The 21,674-nt window shown below is 44.8% G+C and overlaps 1 protein-coding gene across 3 annotated transcripts in view; it reads right to left on the reverse strand.

Annotated features, from left to right (window-relative positions):
* HMGCLL1 (3-hydroxy-3-methylglutaryl-CoA lyase like 1) overlaps positions 1-21,674 on the reverse strand; it is a 105,437-nt gene that overhangs the window by 40,672 nt on the left and 43,091 nt on the right. Inside the window, exons 6-9 of one of the 3 annotated variants that reach the window (XM_084831005.1) lie at positions 14,283-14,346; positions 9,416-9,604; positions 9,311-9,340; positions 6,249-6,596 (exon numbers count right to left, since the gene is read on the reverse strand). In XM_084831005.1, coding sequence (XP_084687131.1) covers positions 6,516-6,596; positions 9,311-9,340; positions 9,416-9,604; positions 14,283-14,346 — 364 coding nt within the window. In that variant the 3' untranslated portion in view covers positions 6,249-6,515. Of the gene's footprint in view, positions 1-6,248; positions 6,597-9,310; positions 9,341-9,415; positions 9,605-14,282; positions 14,347-21,674 lie in introns of those variants that run through there. The other 2 variants (XM_084831014.1, XM_084830996.1) reach the window with 2 other exon arrangements.

Here is a 21,674-nt window from a genome sequence, read left to right on the forward strand (position 1 = left end):
TCCCTCGCCAGCGAAATTCAGGCCGGGTAGGAGCGCCCCATCTACCCGGCCACGAAAAAAAAGTAAAAACACACACACACACACCCGTGATAGGCTACGTAGGCTAGATAGGCTAGATAGGCTAGATTTCCAAAGTCAGCCGTGATAGGCTATGTAAATCATCACGTAGCCTATCACGGGTGACTTTGGGGGGAAAAAAAAGCGCGTACGCAAATGGCAGCGCCCATGGGGCGCCGCCATTTGCATTCCTTATTTGGGCACATCTAGTCTATGTAAACATTTACGTAGACTACGGCGAAAATAAGGGAACACTATTTGCGTTCCCCTTATTTTCGCCGTAGTCTATGTAAATCTTTACGTAGACTAGACGTGCCCAAATAAGGAATGCAAATGGCGGCGCCCCATGGGCGCTGCCATTTGCGTACGCGCTTTTTTTTTTCAAAGTCACCCGTGATAGGCTACGTGACGATTTATGTAGCCTATCACGGCTGACTTTGGGAATCTAGCCGTGATAGGCTACGTAAATTGTTACGTAGCCCATCACGGGTGTGTGTGTTTTTTTTTTACTTTACTTTTTTTTTTTGCAATGGCGGCGGTGGCAGCCGGTCGGGAGACCGGCCGCCGCCCCCAACGAAACGCCGCCGGGACCCGCCGCCGGGAGGGACATTCGCTGAAGGTAAGTCCCATCCCGGGGGGGGGCGGGGGGCCGGCAGAGAATTTCCCCAACACTTTCAGGGGGCTGAATGCGTCGGCACTCGGCCTCCCGAAGATTCATGGAGAAATTCTCCGCCAACCCTAAAAAACCAGGTGAGGCAGTGGCTGTTCTGAATCAGGGCCTGGGCACGGTAATGGACTGGATGAGAGCTAATAAACTGAAACTCAATCCAGAGAAGACAAGACGGAGGTACTGTTATTGGGTGGTTCGTCTGCCTGGCTAGGTGATATTCAACCTGTTCTGGAGGGGGTTGCACTCCCCCTAAAGGATCAGGTTCGTAGTTTGGGGGTGCTCTTGGATCCAGAACTGTCACTTGAGGCACAGGTGAACTCAGTGGCACGGAGCACTTTTTATCAGCTTAGGCTGGTATACCAACTACGCCCTTATCTGGACAGAGATAGCCTAGCTACAGTTATCCATGCTGATAACTTCTCGTCTGGATTACTGCAATGCGTTATACGTGGGGCTGCCTTTGAAAACGGTCCGGAAACTTCAGCTGGTCCAAAATAGGGCAGCAAGATTGTTAACAGGGACTGGCCTGCGAGCTCATATTACACCAGTACTTTTCCAGCTGCACTGGCTGCCAGTCCATTTCTGGGCCCGATTCAAAGTGCTGGTGTTAACATTCAAAGCCCTTAACAGCTTGGGGCCAGGTTACCTGAAGGATCGCCTCCTCCCATATGTGCCTGCCCGGACCTTAAGGTCATCAGCAGCAGCCCTTCTCCGTGAGCCCCTGCCAAAGGAAGTGAGGCGGGTGGCTACTAGGAGGGCTTTTTCTGCTGTGGCACCCCGGCTCTGGAATGAGCTCCCTAGTGAGGTTCGCCTGGCGCCTACATTGTATTCCTTTCGGCGCCAGGTGAAGACCTTTTTATTTTCCCAGGCATTTTAGCATTTTAGCTTTCTAAATTTTTATCTTTGCTGTTTTAAATCTGTATTTTAAACTCCTGCACTGCTGCTAGGTTTTATTGTGGTTGTATTGTTATATTGTGGTTTTAATGTTCTATATATTTTAAATTGTTTTATTGTGTGTTGTTTGGTTTTAATTTTTGTGAACCGCCCAGACAGCTTCGGCTATTGGGCGGTATAGAAATAAATAAATAAATAAATAAATAAATAAATAAATCCTGGTGATTCTCCTGGACTTCTCAGCAGCTTTCGACCATGCTAGACTTCTGGATAAGCTTTCTGCATTGGGTGTGGGAGGCTCCACTTGGTGGTTCTGCTCCTATTTAGATGGCCATTTCCAGAAGGTGATTACTGGGAGAGATTGCTGCTCAATCCCTTGGGAGTCATGCTTTGGAGTTCTGCAGGGTTCTAGCCTTTATCCCATGCTGTTTAAACACCTACATGAAACTGCAGGGAGCAGTCATCCAGGGATTTGGTTTGAGGTGTCATCTGTACATAGATGACATTGAGCTTTATCTCTCACTTTCATCAGATGCAGGTGAGGTCGTGGCTGTCCTGAACCAGTGCTTGAGCATGGTGATGGACTGAATGAGTGTGAATGAACAGACAAGATCCAGAAAAGACTGCAGTATTGTTGGTTGGTGATTCATCTACACAGGTCAATGGTGTTTAGCATGTTTTAGATGAGGTCACACTCCCCTAAAGAGTCAGGTTCACAGGCTGAGGATGCTTATTGATCCAACTCTATCATTGTGAGCTAAACCACGAGTCCCCAACATGCTGCCTGGGGGCACCCAATTTTTTAAATTTTTTTTCCCCATTTTAAAAATATGCATAAGTGCATGGATTAGTATGAAATGCATACAACATCCTTGCAATTATAAATGGGCTGCAACAAAAGTGGACCTAATATCCAAATAAGTATCCATTTGAAGGTGATGTCTATATGCCACCCATTCCAATTTTTAAAGTGTTGTAAGGTATATGCCTCAATCTGTTGCATTATAGGTCAGTATTTATCCTTCCAATGTTGTAATATTAGTATTTTAGCTGTCAAAAGGGTGCAGAGAATCCATTTATGCTGACCACTTGTTAATTTCCATGCAGCAGGTAATTAACTTCAAAGAGTGTGTACATCAGTGAATATTAAAGAATGTTCCAGTACAAAATTTACCTGTGTGATATCCACAAAAAGAAACAACTACTAGACAGTGCCAAAACATATGTTTAAAAGAAGCATTAGCTATATTGCACTGCTGGCAATTAGCCTAATTAGACAATCCCTTATTAAAGAGATGTTGCAGTGTCCACTAGACACAAAGCAAACGTTTTTGCTGAATAAGACAGAGCCTAAGATCCATAGCCGTGAAAGGTAGATGCCAAAGTGACAACCCACTGATTAGGCATTTTGTGGTGGTGCCCACAGCAGTATCTCAAATTCCCAAATGCACCCATGGGTCAAAAAGGTTGGGGACCCTTGGGCTAAAGGGACATCTTTGGCTCAGAACATCATCTCCCATACATTCCTACCTGAACCTTAAAATATTCCTCAGAGGCTCTATGATGACTGCCTCCACTGAATAAAGTGAGTGATCACTACAGAGAGGCATGTTTTGTAGTGGCTCCCCAGTTATGGAACAATCTTCCCAGAGAGGTACACCTGGCACCATTCCTGTGGTATTTTGAGCACCAGACCAAGAGCTTTCCATTTGCCCAGCCATTCAACTTAATTCATGTAGCTTCTCAGTATTGAAATATGTGGGTTAAATCCAATGCCAGGCCAGCAGGTCTCTGCTCATGCAATGATGCAAGAGGACTTCCCCTTCCTCTTCTCCCCCATGAAGCCCATGCACACACCCCAAATCTGCACTATCCTGTAGCTTGTGCTCATACTATAAACTAGTGCTGTGCTGAACATTTCAATTCTTCCATTTTCAGCATGGGGGGGGGGCAAAAACTCTGGCAAAAGAGTCTGGGAGAGGTGAGAATTTCAGAGAATTTTCTTCTTGGGGAGCGGGACAGGGTTTCCTTTTTAAGTGTATGTAATTCTTGAGGGGTCTTCTTTCAATATTTTTTTTTTAAATTAAGCACTGGCAGGAGCCCAGGACTCTTTTCCAGCCCAGCAGTTCTTTCAGAACTCCCAGGAGATCACGTGACCTCTCTAATGGGCATCCAGGGAGAACTCCTGGCTGGAGAAGAGTCCTGGGCTCCTGCAAGTGCAGGGTGTGCTTTAAACAAAAAAAAAAAAATAGAAAGAAGACCCCTCAAGAATTACACTTTAAAAAGTTATGTGGAAAACCTGTCCCTGTCCCCAAAGAGAAAATTCTCTCCCTCCTTGTAAAAGAGGTAGAAAAAACAATGCCTCTTTTGCAGAGAGAGAAAAAGTTCCCGAAAATAGGGGGCAGGATTCAGCACAGCGCTACTATAAGCACCAATGATATAACTGATGTGGGAGAATAAGTGGACTTCCAAAGGTCACAATTACAACCCTGTGCTTTGGTGTGTGGCACCTGGTCACGTTACAAATGCAGCACATACTGTGCTGTATTCATTAAGGTGTGCCCTCAAAGCTGAAATTGCATTTGAAAAACAAAATTGGCACAGCAGTGCCTCGCAAACAAAAGGGGCTCTAGGGTAGATGCAACCCATGTATAATTTTGCTGGGTCCTGTACAAATTTATATTACCCCCCCCACACACACACACACTCTGGTTCCCTTAATCCTTTGCCTGTTTTGAACAACTGGAAGATTGGCTGATGTCCTTTAGTTCATTTTTGTTCCCTTTGTTTAAGCTCTTTGCCTTTCTGGACACCTAATTTGTATTCATAGCCTTGACAATAAGGCATGCACGCACATTATTTATACATGAGTGACAAATGCACTTCAGGTGTTGTTTCCTTGTTCCTGGGATCTACTGTCAATTCTTCTATGCACTCTGGAGACCAGAAATCTAATTCATTTATTCACATATGTTCCCTGGCCCGTAAATCCTATCAGCAGAATTGGCTCCAATGTCCCTGGAATCCCAGTGTCCCTGATTTATGATGGTGTTTGTCCTTCACTCCTGTTGCCACACCCTGTTGGCTCTACCTGCACACAGGAAATGCCAACTGGGATTATGGAACTCTGGGACTTCTAGTTCATAAACCTTCTCCAGCACGTTCTATAATTTCGCCACAATTCCTCATCCCCCTCATGTTAATGGGCTTCTTTGCTCCATGATTCCAGATAGCTCATATGAGCTCCCATCTACTAGTACTGAAGTGTGTTTTATTTTCAACCTCTAATTTAGCTTGTCTGAATGTCTATGCCTGCAGCTGGAAGAAAGTAAGCAATATCTTATAATGAAGCAATATGATCATATACACACTTCTCAGTATCACAAAACAGATTACACAAATACATGTAATAACCAGATGCCTATAACTGTAATTATAATCTATCCATTGGTTATAGTCTTGTGAAAGAGAGATTTTGCAAACTTAGTTTGGGACTAGTTCACTCATTGCCTTTCCCACTCCTTTCTTCCTGATTTCTCTTATCTTTTCCTTCTTCAGACCTCCATCTCTTCTACTTACTCTTCTTTGAGGTTCCATTTCTTAGATAGCCTTCCCTCTACTTATATCCACCTTCCTCTGGGATCCTTGCTACTCATCTCCTGCTTTGTAGGAACTCCTCCCATTCAGCGTTTAACTAGTCCTCAGTTTCCCTAGCTGCACCCACAGCTCCTCCTGTCTCAAGGGTGTGTGTGAGGTTTTCCCCTCACAATCAATCATATTCACCTCCCACCCTCTCCAAAGCTAGATTGTTTTGGCCATGTACTTCGGAGTATTTCATTTCCTTGATATTTAGAATGGAAATGATCATTCTAAATTATCATTCTATGACATCACAGAAGCTCATCTAATTACTGGGTAGGATTCCCTGCAGCCACATTTTGACATTAAAATATAGAATAATAGAATAGTAGGGTTGGAAGGGGCCTATAAGACCATTGGGTCCAACCGCCTGCTCAGTGCAGGAATCTAAGTCAAAGCATCCCTGACAGCCCAGCTTCCTCTTGAATGCCTCCAATGTGGGAGAGCCCACGACCTCCCTATGTAATGGGTTCCATTGTCGTATTGCTCTAACAGTCAGGAAGATTTTCCTGGTGTTCAGCCGGAATCTGGCTTCCTGTAACTTGAGCCCATTATTCCGTGTCCCGCACTCTGAGATGATCGAGAAGAGATCCTGGCCTTCCTCTCTGTGACAACCTTTCAAGTACTTGAAGAGCGCTGTCATATCTCCCCTCAGTCTTCTGTTCTCAAGGCTAAACATGCCCAGTTCTTTCAGTCTCTCTTCATAGGGCTTTGTTTCCAGCCCCCTGCTCATCTTCATTGCCCTCCTCTGAACTTTGTCTCTCACACTTTTCATTTTCTCCCTTCCCCAATCTTTCATATACTAAGGAATCACCCATGACCACACTGCCAGAACACAATACATGTACTCTCTCACGTTTTTTTTTTAAATGTTGCTATGAAAAATTAGAAAATGTAGCTCAGCTCTGCAGAAATAAAAGCAGCTTTGTTAGGCAAAATGCTTGCCACTGGAGCATACCAGATAATGAATTCTACAGGCTTCATTTTTAAGGCTCTTTTATCCACAGGCAGATTAATTCCTGTCTTTCGTAGTTAACAAGACATGGCAAATGGGCACTTTCAACCTAGATAGTTTCCAACTGTGACTGTTGTTGTCAGTAACAAATGTAGGAATAAAATCCGTGTCTCCATTACTTCATTTGGAATTGTAATTTTACAGTCCTCTGCCTAAGAGGAAGCATGTCTAATATATTACTGAGTTTTTAAAGTTAAGCTTGATCAATTTATCATGCAGCAGGTTTTCCAATGTGACAATTCAGTAGTCAACAACTGAGGTCAATAAAAACTTGTTTTGCTGAGCATATATCCAATTTCCATTTTCTTTTTTTCTAAAGCACTGGAAAAGGACAGTGAAAATAGAAATAGAATATTATATGCCGCAGAAAATGTTATATTTCATGACAACTGGGTTCCTCTTGAACTATTAAGGTCTAATCTGTTCGCGTTGTTATGGGTGATAAAAACATTTTGCCCAAACATTTTGACCAGTGATGGGAGGGAGGTTGTTTCTGTTTTTCTAAACCTTCCTTAGGAGCATAAGGCATGGCCAGCTTTCCTGAGTCATCAGACTTCACCTGTAAACCAGCCTCAGCCTTGATTTGGCCTATAACATTATAACAAAGGTAGATTGGGAAGAATAAGTACTTCAGTCTTGCCCTCTCAAAACCCACTGAATCTAGCTAAAACCACTGCAGAGTTGGAAGAGATTCTACAAAGCTGACTCTCCCACATTCCATGTATAGCTGGACATTGTCTTGGGTACACAATCTTACTATTCCAATCACAATAGGCTGCAACATTTCTTCTTAATTGACCAACCTCTCTGGTATGGTAATGCCTCAATGTTGACTTATTTCTGCTTTGTGGCATGCTACTTAGGTTCTATTTTTGTAAGCCTGGGCCCCCATTCATTGCTTAGCCTGTTTGCACCTTGCATAGGATAGGGGCGACCCTACCATGCCTCTTGCAGTACGTCCGGTAGTCCCAGAGTGCAGTGGTGGGCTGGGAATAGGCCAGGACCAATCAGCGATGCTGTTTTCTCCCAGGGGCGGACCTGGAAGGGGACGTTCCTTCTCTGGTCTACTTCCAGGACATAAAAGGAGGCCCCACAAGTGGCACTAGCCATTGCTGGCGAGGACTTCTCCACCCACCCACCCAAGATGTATTGCACTGTCAGTTGCTATGGACATGTGTTGGCCAGGAAGGAATTTTGCCCACTGAAGTGGGGGGTTTGCCTTCCTCAGAGCAACTTGTGTGGTTCTAATTGTACAAGTTTGTATGTTTAATCAATTTCGTCACAACCTTCAGGTGGGAGCACTGGAGGCATTGGGCTGGAAGGAGAGGGAGTTGTGGGACCCTGCTCCCAGAAAGGTGGGGTCCCCATAAGGGACCTTGGGGATGGGGCTACAAGGTCTCCAGCCTAGCTTAGAAGCTGACATGACTGCCACACACCCACATGGTGGGAGGGACCCATAAGAGTGGTGCATGCTGTGGTGGGCTAACACTCTTGTCACTCCCAACATGGCCCCGGTCAGCAGTTGGGCTGGGGGTGGAGAATTGCCCAGCATTTCAGCTGCCCAGTGACTGGATCCAGCCCTACACCATGCCAAAAGCTACATATAAGCTGTAGCCAATTGTGGCCAATTTCACCCAAAGGGCTGTCTATGTGTGGTTATTGCCCCCTCTGCCTTGCCATAGTAGGTGCTGCTGGTGGAAAGTGTCTTGTGGGCCACTTGCCAGAAAGACAAGGTAGAAATTGAGTATTTAGAGCTTACACTGAATTCTTCTAGCAGAAGAAGATATAAACCTCCAGTCTGTGTTTTACTGATTGCCACCCCAGCTGCAAAGTTAAAGAGAAGGCTTGCTTGCGTGGGAAGCCCACTGTATAATTTGTCACCTACCAGGCTGATGCAACACAGAAATGTGTGACTCAAACGAAGCTATAGTATGCAGGTTAGATAACGCTCAACATTCATGATGTACATCTGGTCTGGTACCCAACCTGTTTCATACATCGCCAGCAGTAGTGTGGGAGTCACTGCAATATGGCTACACCCACACCTGCCTAGGTAACTTTTGAAGGAAGCTGATCATATGGATGGGCCAGCAATATGGCTGCTTATGAACATATGAGTGAGACCACTGGTACATCGAGCCCAGCACTGTACACTCCAATTGGTAGCAGCTGTCCACGATTGTGACAGAGGTCTTTTCCCCATTTTGACAGAGGTCTTTGCCTTGCTATCTGATCCTTTTAGTTAGAAATACTGGGGATTGAATGGGAAGCCTGCAAAATATATGTTCTCAGACCTCGTCCAATGTATCTTTGCCACTGCTGCTGTCCGCCCACCCACTCGCTTAGCAAGCCTACCCTCTTGGCTGGCTGGCTGCTTCCTTAGTTGCTTGACCAGCCAGCTTGTCACTGCTCTGGCTGAGCCACTCCTGCCTTCTGCCCCAGCCACAGGGCTCCCACAAGAGGTTGACCAAACTACTGCAAGAGGTCAGCCAAATTCCTGTGAGAGCAGTGCAGCTAGAGCACAAGGCGGGAGTGGCCGAGAGGGCTGAGCAAGTGAGGGAGCTGTAGGTAAGCCGGCTGAGCAGGTAATGTGGGCAGGTGGTGGTGGCAGTAGCTGCCCACAGTAAGAAGCGGTGGCTGGTGGTGCACCCAGCAGGTTGCTCTACAGAGCCCTTCCAGTTGCTTTCTTGCTGTGGCAAATGCCACAGCAGGAGAGCAGCTGACTGGGCTCTCCAGAGTACCCACTGGAGACAGCAGGGAGGGGGAGCGATGCAATTTGCCACCCTTCCTGCTCTGCCGCTTGATGCAGGCACATCAGCTGGTATAATGGTAGGGCCAGCCCTGTATGTTCTGCCACTGAGCTGTGGCCTTTCCTATTCCAGTGCCTCCCTAACACGGGGGCAGCCATGCCACAGGGTCTCCCAGATGCTCCTGGAAATCATACAAACCAGTTCTTAGTCCTGGGGAAAACTGCTAAATCCCTGCTAAAGCTGAATCAAATTAGTGACACATTTGAGAACTTAGCACATACATACCCGTGTTTGTTTTCTCCTCCTCTCTGCAACCTACATGAATATGAGAGTAAATGAGATAGGGAGTTGTAAAACTGGATTTGGACAAAACCAGAGGTTGGAAATTACCTGCATGGCTGTAAGGATATTGGCTAAAGCCTGGCCATAGGTGTCGTGACAATGTACTGCAATAGCGGTCACTGGGATTTCCAGCATAACAGATTCCAGCATCCTTTTCATACTGCCCGGTGTCCCCACGCCAATGGTATCTCCCAGAGATACCTCATAGCATCCCATACTATATAGCCTTTTGGAGACCTGGTTAGGGGAGGAAATGATAGTATCAAACGCGTACAAAAGAACTGACAGTGAAAATAGAAAATGGTTTATAATTATGCGTTATGAATTCACACGTGCTGATGAAGAATTCCTGAGGAACAGGAAAGACATCAGAACCCACACAATTGCTTTTTGTAATTTTTCCATATTAATCCTCAGGTACTTTGTTTCTGCCGTCTCCTTTTTGACTGTTATAGAACACCTAAACTCACAAAAACAGTCTTCTCCTCTGAAGTTGTGTTTTTGTTTTAGATTTGACCTCTCCATGTGGGGCTGTGTCCTTTTATGGTTTTAAGACCAAGTCCTTTGGCTGAAAATTAACTTATAGTGCCAGGTGTTTTCATTTGGTTAAACAAATTAATAGTGAAATCAACACCTGGCTTGGCATTACTTTGCCTGCTTAATATTTCCATGAAAATCAAAGTGACTTTCCACTGTGGGTGGATTAGATCCCCTATTTCTTTTTTCCAAGTGTAGATGGAAATCTGAAAAACTATATGTCTTTACAGAAAACAAAGGAAGGCAAACATGGGGAGAGGGGGGGCAAAAATCTATAATCTTCCAGGATATAAAATAGCATTCAGTTTTGCAAGGAGTAGCCAGTTATTCAGAGGGCTAATGCATAACCTGCTGATCATTGAACCATTATTAAGCAATCAGGAGCAGTCTGTGGTGTCACGCTTTCCCTCTGCCAACCCTCTTCCCTTCCTTCAAGACGATGTCAGTACAAAGGCAAAGGCACTAACAAAATATGTTTGGCCTGGTTCGCACGTAGCAGCAATCAGAGACTGATTTACCCACACAAAGCCAAAATCTAGCAGTGACAAGCAAGCATGCTGCTTCTGGCATGCTCCTCACTTCCATTTTTAATTAACTACCTACGATCACCCTGTTCATAGGTTAATTACATGAAATCCGAATCTGGACACTCTGGGTTATTTAGAGGTTAAACTAACCAGAGATAACCCAAGCACAAATTGTAGGTGAACTCGGGGTTGCTTAACCCCCTAAATAACCTAGAGAGCCTGGGTTTGGTTGTCATGCTAACAACCTATGAACAGAGCAATCATAGGTTAATTGAAAGCGGAAGTGAGAAACGTCCCAGAGGCAGCACACTTGCTTGATCCTGCTCGTGCATGACAACCCATGGTTTAAACAACCCATTGGTTGTTGTTACATGTGAACCTGCTCATTGCTTATCTGTGCATAGAATGTTACTCAGAATTTGCAACATATAAAGTTTTTCCAAATATTTTATATTCAACAGATTTCTTACTGCTTTTCCTATTGTGGATTAAGCCTGTGGAAAAGTATAGCCTACTGCAACACGGACCCAATATGCAGACTGGCTAAAAAGGGGCAAGAAATGGACTACAGAATAGAACTGGTAAAGGAATCCACAGGCTTTGAAATGGGACGTCTGTGGACAGGTGTAAGAAAGATTCACAGAGTGTGGACCTACTAGTCCCTGAAGTCCTGGAGTTAACCTATTATGTGTTTAATATGAAGAACAGATATCAAGGACACAAGGAAGGTTAAACTGTGTTGTCCAAAGTCTGCAAAGAGGATATGAATCCCATGGCTATGCTATGTAGTTTGATGTATGCTATGTTTGATGTGACAGTTCCATGACTTATTCAGGTAAATTTCAGGCATGTGGGCTAGGAGAGAGCATTCACAGTTTTTCTGTGAATCTTTGGAGTGGGGGACAGGGTGCTTTCCAAGGCCCACTATGACTTTCCAACGCCTGCTATGACAAAATGTGAAAACCCTCCTATAGAAGAAAGCATAAGATGGAAAAACAGGATATTTGTGAAAACAAAAAAGAGTTGCACTGAAATGCTGGAAGGGACTCCTGTAGATAAAAGGGAAAAAACTGGTCTGAGTATCACACTGAGGTCTTTCAGAGAACAGATTCCAGTATGTTATTGCAATAGGAAAACTGGGAACAGTACAACTAAACCTGTCATTACCCATAAGTTGAAAGATATGTCACACATAGTTTTACATGAAAACCACCTGAATCAGAAGATTGCTATCCTTAATAAATGTTACCAGTAAGATATATTGGTTCTGGGTGGCGTACTGTGATAAACTCCATGTGAACAGATACTCAGGCCAAGTATAGTTCAAGAAAGAAAACCATGGTAAGCAGAAACAAATTTCTAGTATTGTAATTGCAACAACAGTAAAGGAGAAGACATAGTTCCTGGGTGTAAGGCATTTGCTAGGAGATGCTTATTATTTTTTTCTGCCAAGATAAGTACCTATTGCCTTGATTACACACCTCTACCCCACTGCCTCATTGCCTTAGCCATTTTAGGGCAGATCTACAAAATGCTATACATCACTTGATAGTACTACAAAAAGTACTGAAAAGCATTGTGCTTTAAGTTCATGCCAGGAGAGATGAAAGCTCTGTAATGATGTATATCTGATCTTTGATGACGTTTCACACGTACAAGTCATCACTTGATGCTATGGTGAACTTATCTCAAATCAGCCAACTGTTTCTTAGATCTGACCCGTATATGTCTCACAAGTCACTGATTAAGCTCAACCGGGGTTGTGAAGAGCCTGCAGTCACATATCTGCTGGCAGATTTCCGGGAGATTCATATGTAGGCTCCATCCAGATGAGATGCATTGACTACCATGTAATAGCCATGGAATATCATAAGATTTAAAAATCAATGATGAAACACATGCTGTAGAAGTTGACTCACTTTGCTGTTGCACAGTCTACCTATTTTTCTACCAGAATCCCCATGGTCCACTGATTTTAAATTTACTAAGTACCAATAACTTATTTGATGGTTAAGACATCACAAAACTGTCTTAGGGAGCAATCCTAGGGCCGCTAGACACTATCTAGATGACTAAAGGATTTTTCAGTCATCTGGCCTCGGTTTCTAGACACCGTGCTCCCCACCCCCTCCCCCATCCCCTTGTGGTTCTTTCCGTGCCACCATCATCTCTGCATTCATAAATGGAGCATGGAGAGGGTGAAAAGGGGGCAGTCCCACAGGCAGGGCGGGGAAGAGACTGCGGAAGCCACTTTAGATAGCTTCCTATCAGGACTCTGGGCCCCTTCCCTCTCCAAAGCCACAGCTAGGTGTGCAAAAATGCGTGTCTAGCCATATGCAGGGTGCCTGGGACACAGAAGAGAGGATCCCCTCTGTGCTGCATTCACCCTGCACTGGATAGGCATCAGGCTCCAAGTTTGGAGGCTGATGTTTATCTCGATAGGATTGCGCCCTTAGGGTGCAATCTTACACATGTTTGGGCAGAAAAAGCCCTATAACTCCAAGCATTCCCCAACCAACATGGAGTTATAGGACTTGTTCTGTCTATAGGACTCGTTCTGTCTAACTCCATGTCTGTCTAACATGGAGATATAGGACTTGTTCTGTCATAGGACTGCACCCTTAACTGATCTTTCACACTCTTCCTTAAGAACATATGTTCCACCTTTCCAGATCAGAACAGGGTTCACCTAGTTCGGCTTCCTTTGCAAGCATCCCAGCAACCAGAAAGTGCTCAGCCAGAAAGTGAACAGTGATCCACCAGTGGACCATAAGCTATCTTTTCCCCACACCTCTTTTAGACTTCAGTGGATAAAACATGCTATCTGAACAAGTTATCTGGATGCCTCTCCAACATCTAAGCATATTTTCATTGGTCCTGCAGACCACCTATATCTTCTCAAATACAGAAAAAATAGGTAAATTTTTATCCTTCTTGGATTGAGAAGTGTTTCATGGTGTGTGCAGCTGGAATTGGGGTGTAATCAGAATGCTGTTGTGTGGCAACAAGTAAAGAAATTACCATCTTTTGTAACCTTGATAGTTTGTTGGTGGACAATGATGTTTCTAGAGCTACCTAGAGATGGTGGTTACTCAATATGTTCTAATTACTAGAAAATGTTTCTTTGATGGCTGGTGGGTACTAGCTATGGCAAATTCCATAGGCTTGGCTTGGAACTGGAGAGAGACAATGTATCACAGTGAAAGAGATGCTGCTTTACCAGTCAGAACTATCTCTCGAGGTACTTGCCTCTTCCTCATTCAGTGTGTATTATTTATGAATAAACAGACATCACAAACATGCTGTTACGTCTTCAGTGCTGTTTTTTCATAAGGAAATGGATCCTTGCCTATCCCTGGAACTTCCAAGTACTTGGGAAATGCAGAGCTGTGAAGAATATTTCAGGGCTGAACCACACGCTACATTAAATATGTAGCATGCAGTTGATCCTCACCATTTTGTTTATTTTAGTGTAAGCACCTAGGGGCCTGTTCTAGACTACCATGCACAGGTAGGGGAGGTTTAAACCTTTTCATCCAGCCATTTCCCCACCCCAAATTACCCCCCAAGGGAACTAAAAAGAAAAAAATTCCATTAGCATCTACAGAGTTTCTTCTTCTTTTAGTCCCCATGTGTGTGGGGATGGGGCTTTTTTGTGGGGGAGAAGTCGCTGGGTGGGAAGATTTAAACTTCCCCTAATCACAAGCAGTGGTCCTGATCCAGCATAGGCTTACACTAAGGTAAACAAAATGGTGAGGATTAGCTGCAAGCTATGCATTTAACATAATGCATAATTTTGCCCTCAGACCTATTTCTGGACTCTGCATTTTACTTAAATTAAATAGACTTACTTCTGCAACTTTCGCTGGTGCAATATTTCCTTCATAAGGGCATCCCAATGCACAAGACACGTATCTAAACAAAAAAAGAATAGAGATGCATTTGTAACATACATACACACACCAACTCATAACCAGAAATACTCTTCAAATACTCTCACTGACATATTGCCTGCAATGCTAGGATAAGATTAAGTTGAGGGATGTTGCTGTTCCTGTGTTCAACTCAGTCACTGATCTGTGAGTACAAGGTCTTGAATTAGCCTCCAAAAATACAAACTTACACTTAATAAGATGCTTCACAATGGTTTGCAATAGCTGAATCCAGCTGTGCCTAAAAATCATGTGATCAGCAGGCACCTTCCCACCTAGCTGAGTGCCAATCAAAGCTCATGCAATTGACTTCACCCAGGAAATGACATCGCTCCCAAACAGCCCACAACTCTGCAGGGTTGAAGACAGGGATGTCAGAGAATTTCGCCACGAATCTCAGGGAGGCCGAATGCCAGCGCATTTGGCCCCCCAAAATCGGTGGCGAAACGGTCTGTCCCCCCGGGACGGGACTTACCTTGGGCGAATCCTCCTGGCGGTGGCAGCGGCTGCGGTGGCCGGTCTTCCGACCGGCTGCCGCCACCGCCATTTCCAGTAAAAAAAAAAAAAAGTGATAGACTACGTAAAGATTTACGTAGCCTATCACGGCTAGATTTTTTAAAAATACCGTGATAGGCTACGTAAATTGCATTCCTTATTTGCGTTCCTTATTTTGGCACATCTAGTTTACGTTAACATTTACATAGACTACGGCGAAAATAAGGGGAACGCAAATAGCGTAGCATCTACGCTATTTGCGTTCCCCTTATTTTCGCCGTAGTCTACGTAAATGTTTACGTAGACTAGACGTGCCAAAATAAGGAACGCAAATGGCGGCACCCATGGGCGCCGCCATTTGCGTACGTGCAGGTTTTTTTTTACTCAGCCGTGATAGGCTGTGTAAACATTTACGTAGCCTATCACGGCTGACTGCAGGGACGCAAACGGCGGTGGCTATGGCCACTGCCATTTGCAGCCCGGCCGGCCAGGATTCAGGGGTGGAGGGACGGAGCGCCTCCCCCCCAGCCAGAATTTCGGGGGGGAGGGACGGAGCGCCTCCCCCCCACCGCAAATCAAATTTCGTTACAGGTAAGTGACTTTTGTACATCCCTAGTTGAAGAGGGCTTACGTGAATGCATATGTTTCATAAAAATCTATGGCAGCCTTTCCCAACCTTGTGCCCTCTAGATGTTTTGGACTACAATGTCCAGGTTGGGGAAGGCTGATCTATGCCTGATCACAACCAAATAAGCATGATTATTTCTGCAGTGTGTTGTCATGGATAGAGCATCAGAAATGTACGTCTGGAAGGACTGGGTTCAAAATCCCTGCTCAGCCTTGAAGCCAAACTCACTTTCTCTCAGCTTAAACTATCTCACAGTACTGCCGTAAGGATAAGATAGGGGAAAACCTTCTGCACACTGCTCTGAGCTCCTTTGAAGAAAGTGTGGGATATAAAGGTAAAAAAATAATAATGAAACATTATTACATCTTTCCCTCCTATCCCATTCCCCAGATCTGTTGAGCTACATTTTAAAATAGGTGTCTCTTATCAGCTGTACTTCTTATTACAGCTGCGGGGCCTATTTGTCGCACTCAGGCTGGGTCTGTCTCAGCATTAAGGCAATTATGGGGCAAATCCAATGGCAAGTCAATATGCAGGCAAAAGGTCAAGCACAAAGGTATCAGTCCAGCAAGAGGGCAGTTGAAGGCAGGACTACTCAGCAAACAGATAATAGTCAAAGGCACAGTATTACCACACAAGAGGGAGATTTCTAAAAGGAAGGTCTGAGGCACAAAGTTCAAACACAGGTAAGCAGTCAGATACAACCACAGTCCAAGAAGAGTCAAGTAGGTGTCCAAAGGTCATTAGCATGAAGGTTCAGTCACAAAGCAAGGTCAGAGAAACAAAGGTTCAAGGCGTTAAACGCTGAGGTAAGGTGCAGTTTCCAGCAGCTAGTAGGTTTAAACTGAAGGCTTAAATGCTGGCATTTCCAGAGCTCCCACCCAGGACTCAGCTGCATCCTATCAGAGGTTTTTGTAAGAATGCCTACTGACACTGGCAGACTCTAGGGCTGGGTGGATGTTTGGCCTCCTCCACAGACTCCAGAGGACCCAATGAAGCTTCCCTGGAAATGCCTGAGGTGTCCGTGTCAGGATGATGCACAGGCATGTTGGACTCTGTGGTCTCCAAATCATCATCCGACGAGTCATCCTGGATTGAGTCAGGCATGACAGCCAGGAACCTGATACTATTAAAACATGTATTGTACTTTAATGCTGCTGATGTTTTCTGTCCTAAATTAGCTGGATGCTGATTTCAAATCCTTTATTAAACTATACTATTGTAGGAGGCTTTGTGTTTTACAAAGAAAGTCAGATATAAATATTTGGAATGAATAAATACATACATCTCAATTAGGGTTGACTAGGGATGTTAGAGAAATCCGCCGCGGATTCAAATCAGGCCAGATTCTTTGGAATCCGGCCTCAGGAATCCTCGGCGGACCAGCCCCACTTACCTCTGCTCCTGGAGGATTCCGCGCAGGACGGCATGGCTGCTTGTTGCACCGGGAGCTGTTCGCCTCTGCGCCGATTGCCTTTTTTTAAAGAAAAAATGGCGATCGGCAGGATGTCCCCATAGACTATTTAGCAAAATAGAGCCATGAATCTTGCGTATAAGTCTATGTAGACAGCTCTATTTTGCATATAAGTCTATGGGGACATCCTGCCAATTACCTTTTTTTTAAAAAACCGGTGAAGGGCTCCGGTTGATTCAGGTAAGCAGCGGCTCTCGGCTCTGCAGAGCCGCTCCACAAGGATTCCGGGGGGGGGATCGCCCCCTCCCCCACAGATTCCCCACCGGAACGGACGGTGGGGAATCTGTACATCCCTAGGGATGACCAGCTTTTGTCAAAGCCATTCCATTTGTACATGGATTGTCAGGCATCTTTCATTCCGTCATCTGCTCATTGGCAGAATCAGACTTTTTCGACAAGAATTTCTTCTGTTTGCAAATGCACACTCGCACTAATGGACGTTAACTCAAATGTGCATTAATGCAAGTGTGCATTTGCAAATGAACGAAATTCCCCCCCAGTAAAAAATCGGTCCACAAGTCCTCACGACTCAGAAAAAGCTGGTCCACTGTGGAATCTGTGGGATCCACAGAAATATGAACTCATTTGAATCCAATGTGGATTTCTCCAACATCCCTAATCCCAACTAGCTCTTGGAAATGTCTTGCTAAATATCACTGGTGTTTTGTATTATTATGGTATGGGGCACACTGTTCTACTTGCAGTGCTTTAATGTGCCCTAATTCTGTGCTGACCATCATTCCTACACATAATACAAGGAAGCAGCACCATTGCTGAGCTTAGAAAATTACAATAATACTTATGCCCGCTCTTTAAAAGTTATGGGGCAGATTGTCACTTATTTTGCATGGCCACACTAAATAAACTAGTCTCTTTATACATGGTGGGGCAAATGCCAAGGTCTCATGAGGCCCACCAGAGCTGACTCCAGTTGCCCAACATCTCTTTTTCTTTATTTTGTAAACATTTCTACTCGGGTGGTGGGTAGGGTAGCCATGTGTCTTACTTTACAGAGGATGGTCCTCTATTTGTAAGCATCCTCTTTTTGAAGAGCTGTCCAGTCCAAGACTGGGTTTAAGATAAAGGACCATAAGAAGAGAGCCTTGAAGCTGCCCAGCAGCTGAACGGAAGATAGAGCAGGCATATAGGTCACCTGGTCAGTTTCCCCCAATATGATGAGATGTGTTGTATTTCTATTTAACTCATACTCATTTTTCTAAATTTACATCTATTTATATAAATTAAATATACCCAAATTTTATACAAATTTGTGTCCTCTTTTTTGTGTGATGTGTAAGTGGCCACCTTAGTGGTGGGCGTGCTGTGTGAAGCAAAATGCTAGCCAAGGCTGCAGCTGTCTACCATCTTCATTTCACACTATGTCAGGATCCAGATGCATTCTGGGAAAAAGATGGTGGGCAGCTGTGGCCTCAGCTGGCACTTTGCTTCACACCACGCCCTCCACCCTAGTAAAAATTTAAAAACAAAAAGGGACCCCTGTCCACCACCTCCTGGTAGACTTGACGGGGGTCACAAAGAAGACATGGCCCATCTGTCAAACCTGGCACAAATCCTGTCTAGGATAATTGGTAACAGTAGAGCTGTGCACCGCTTCCGCTCAAAGCCTGAGCTCTGAGTCGAAGGCCACTTCGGGCCACTTCAACCCACCTCCAAAGCAGCACAAAGCAAGTCGAGTCACTCCAAAGCACTTTGCACAATCCAGAAGCCCAGCTGCGCCACAGCCCAGCCCAGCCCCCAGCTCCTTACCTAGGTCCTCTGGATGAGTGCTGGCAGATGTCTTGTTGTTCCAGGGGGAGCCATTTTTAAATCGGTGACTCCCTGTATTTCTGGAAAATAATCCTGCAGGTGTTGGCTATAGCTTCCCTGGCAGTGGTGGCATATCCACCCCCAGCAGCTCCCCTGGCAGTGGTGGCACGGTGGCTGCAGCTCCCCCCTGGAACAAGACAGCTGGCGGTGTGCATCTAGAGGGCCCAGGTAAGGAGCTGGGGGCTGGGCAGCGCATGGGGGGCACAAAGTGAGATTCGGATGTCCGAATCCCACTTCAGCTCTGAAGGCTCCCAAATCAGCCCAAAGTGAACTGTGCCCGCCTCGGAAGCCCTGAAGTGGCCTCTGAGGCAGATTGGGGGGTCAATGCACAGCCCTAGATAACAGCACATGTGGGCCTTCCAAAATGGGACAGAGTGGTGTATCACAAGAGACATGCCCCTGGAAAACCGTGCCAGCACATCACATATTGAAAACATATTTTGATCTTATGAAAGTATTATAATGCACCAACAATATTCAATAGGAAATCTGTTTTCCTTGACAAAACTAGAAATGAATGGGATGTCAAAGAACTAACTTAGGATCTTGCTAACATCTGTATTATCTGTGTCTATTTTGTCTTCCACAAACGAAAGAAGAGATTAAAACAGATAAGGCTCCCTTTGATAAGTCAATCCAAGCAAGCCCCTTTCCGCCTTCCTCCAATTTCAAAGTGTACATCAGCTAAACTTGTGCATTAACAGGCAAATAAAATGTTCCTCTGCATTTTAAAGAAAGATATCTGATGCCCTGAAGAGAAGGGAGACAGAGTTGCTGCTCATCTTCAGAATGAAAAACAGAACCCGTACTATCATTCTCCAGCTGGAAAACGGCTGGGACTGAAAATTATACTGCACCATGGATGTGGGCCTTGTAAGGAGAACATGCATGGAGGATGTCAGTCACATATAGAGTAGCTGTGCAATTAATCACCCTCAGCATTCAGCAAAAGTAAAATCAATCCAAGTAGAAACTCAGTTCTGCACAGGAGTCGGCGTCTTGCTGGAATCTGTCTGAGATAGTTACAAAGCCATAGATATACACACAGCTGCTAGCACAGCTGAACACAGAGAGCCCCCTGAGAACCTTGTCATCATAGACACAGATGCCGCTGCTTCCTGTTTATTATTACATTGTACGTTTGCATATAATTTACACTGTTCATTGCAGAGATATTTATTTTCATTGGAAGTTCATTTTAGAAGAACAGACATCTATCCCAAGGCAAATTCTTAATGTGGCAGTTGATATATCCTTAGAAGAAGCCATATGTTATAAAGCAGCCAAATGTTTACTGCCAGAAAGCTGGAGGTTGGGGAAGGAGGGTGAAATAACTAGGGATGTACGAAAGTTCCGCCATGGATCTCGGGGAGGCCGAATGCCAGCGCATTCGGCCCCCCGAAATCGGTGGCGGAATGGCCCACCCCCTGCTCCCCCAGGACGGGACTTACCTTGGGCGGATCTTCCTGGTGGCGGCGGCTCCGGCAGCAGTTCAGCGGCAGCAGCGGCCAGTCTTCCGACCAGCTGCCGCCGCTGCCGCCATTTCCAGGTTAAAAAAAAAACAACGTGATAGGCTACGTAAAGTTTTATGTAGCCTATCACGGCTAGATGTAAAAAAAAACACTGATAGGCTACGTAAATGTTTACGTAGCTTATCATGGCTGACTTATAAAACAACAACAAAAATGCGCATATGCAAATGGCGGCGGCCATAGCCGCCATTTGCGTTCCTTATTTTGGCACATCTTAGTCTACATAAAAATTTACGTAGACTAAGACAGCAAAAATAAGGGGAACGCAAATAGCGAAGACACTACACTATTTGCATTCCCCTTATTTTTGCCGTCTTAGTCTACGTAAATGTTTACGTAGACTAAGACGTGCCAAAATAAGGAACGCAAATGGTGGCGGCCATGGCCGCCGCCATTTGCATACGCACGTTGTTGTTGTTGTTGTTTAAATCAGCCGTGATAGGCTACATAAATGTTTATGTAGCCTATCACGGCTGACTGCAGGGATGCAAATGGGAGCGGCTATGGCCGCCGCCATTTGTGTCCCTGCTAGCCAGCGGCCGGATGTCCAGCTGCTGGCGGAGCCGGCCAGCGGCTCCGCAGAATTGCTGCGGAGCACAGCCAGCCGACCAGGATTCCGGGGGGGGGGGAGGAATGGAGCGCCTCCCCCCCATCCAGGATTCCGGGGGGAGGGACGGAGCGCCTCCCCCCCCACCATCAACATAATCCCCGAAAGGTAAGTGATTTTCGTACATCCCTAGAAATAACAACATATAAAGGGGTAGAATATTCATGCAAAGTCTCCCAATCAAAGTCAAAATACAAATACAAAATATTCCAGATTGTAAAATCTCCCAATCTAGATTGTGAAGACTCCCAGTCTAGATTGTAAAGAGAGTCTCCCAGTCTAGATTGTAAAGCCTCCCAGTCTAGATTGTAAAGTCTCCCAAAGTCTTCCAATCAAAGTCAAAATACAAATACAAAATAGTCTAGATTGTTAACAGTCTATTTCAACACCTGTTCTTTGTAAAGAGCCAAGTACATGGATAATATGATACTGGTGATGATGTATTTTAAAACTTTAATCTATTTAAAAACTTTCTATAATATCTGAGTTTATAATGAACAAAGCTATAGATATGAAACAAAGCCCAATACACAAATTGCAACCCCCTCAAAAGAAATAAAAAATAAATACAAACATGAATACAGAGACTCATAGCACCATGTTCTGTAAGGACTAGATCATCTAGTCTGATCCCCTGCAACTGCACCTAGGGATGTACAGATCATGTAAAATCCATTCTTTCATTTTGTAGGTTGTAAGGCACCTTTTGTCCTGTCATCTATCCACTGACAGAATTGGATTTTTGTAG

This window comes from Heloderma suspectum, chromosome 1, assembly GCF_057233095.1.
Source record: "Heloderma suspectum isolate Gila_16-S chromosome 1, 16-S_ref, whole genome shotgun sequence".
Taxonomy (NCBI): Eukaryota; Metazoa; Chordata; class Lepidosauria; order Squamata; family Helodermatidae; genus Heloderma; species Heloderma suspectum.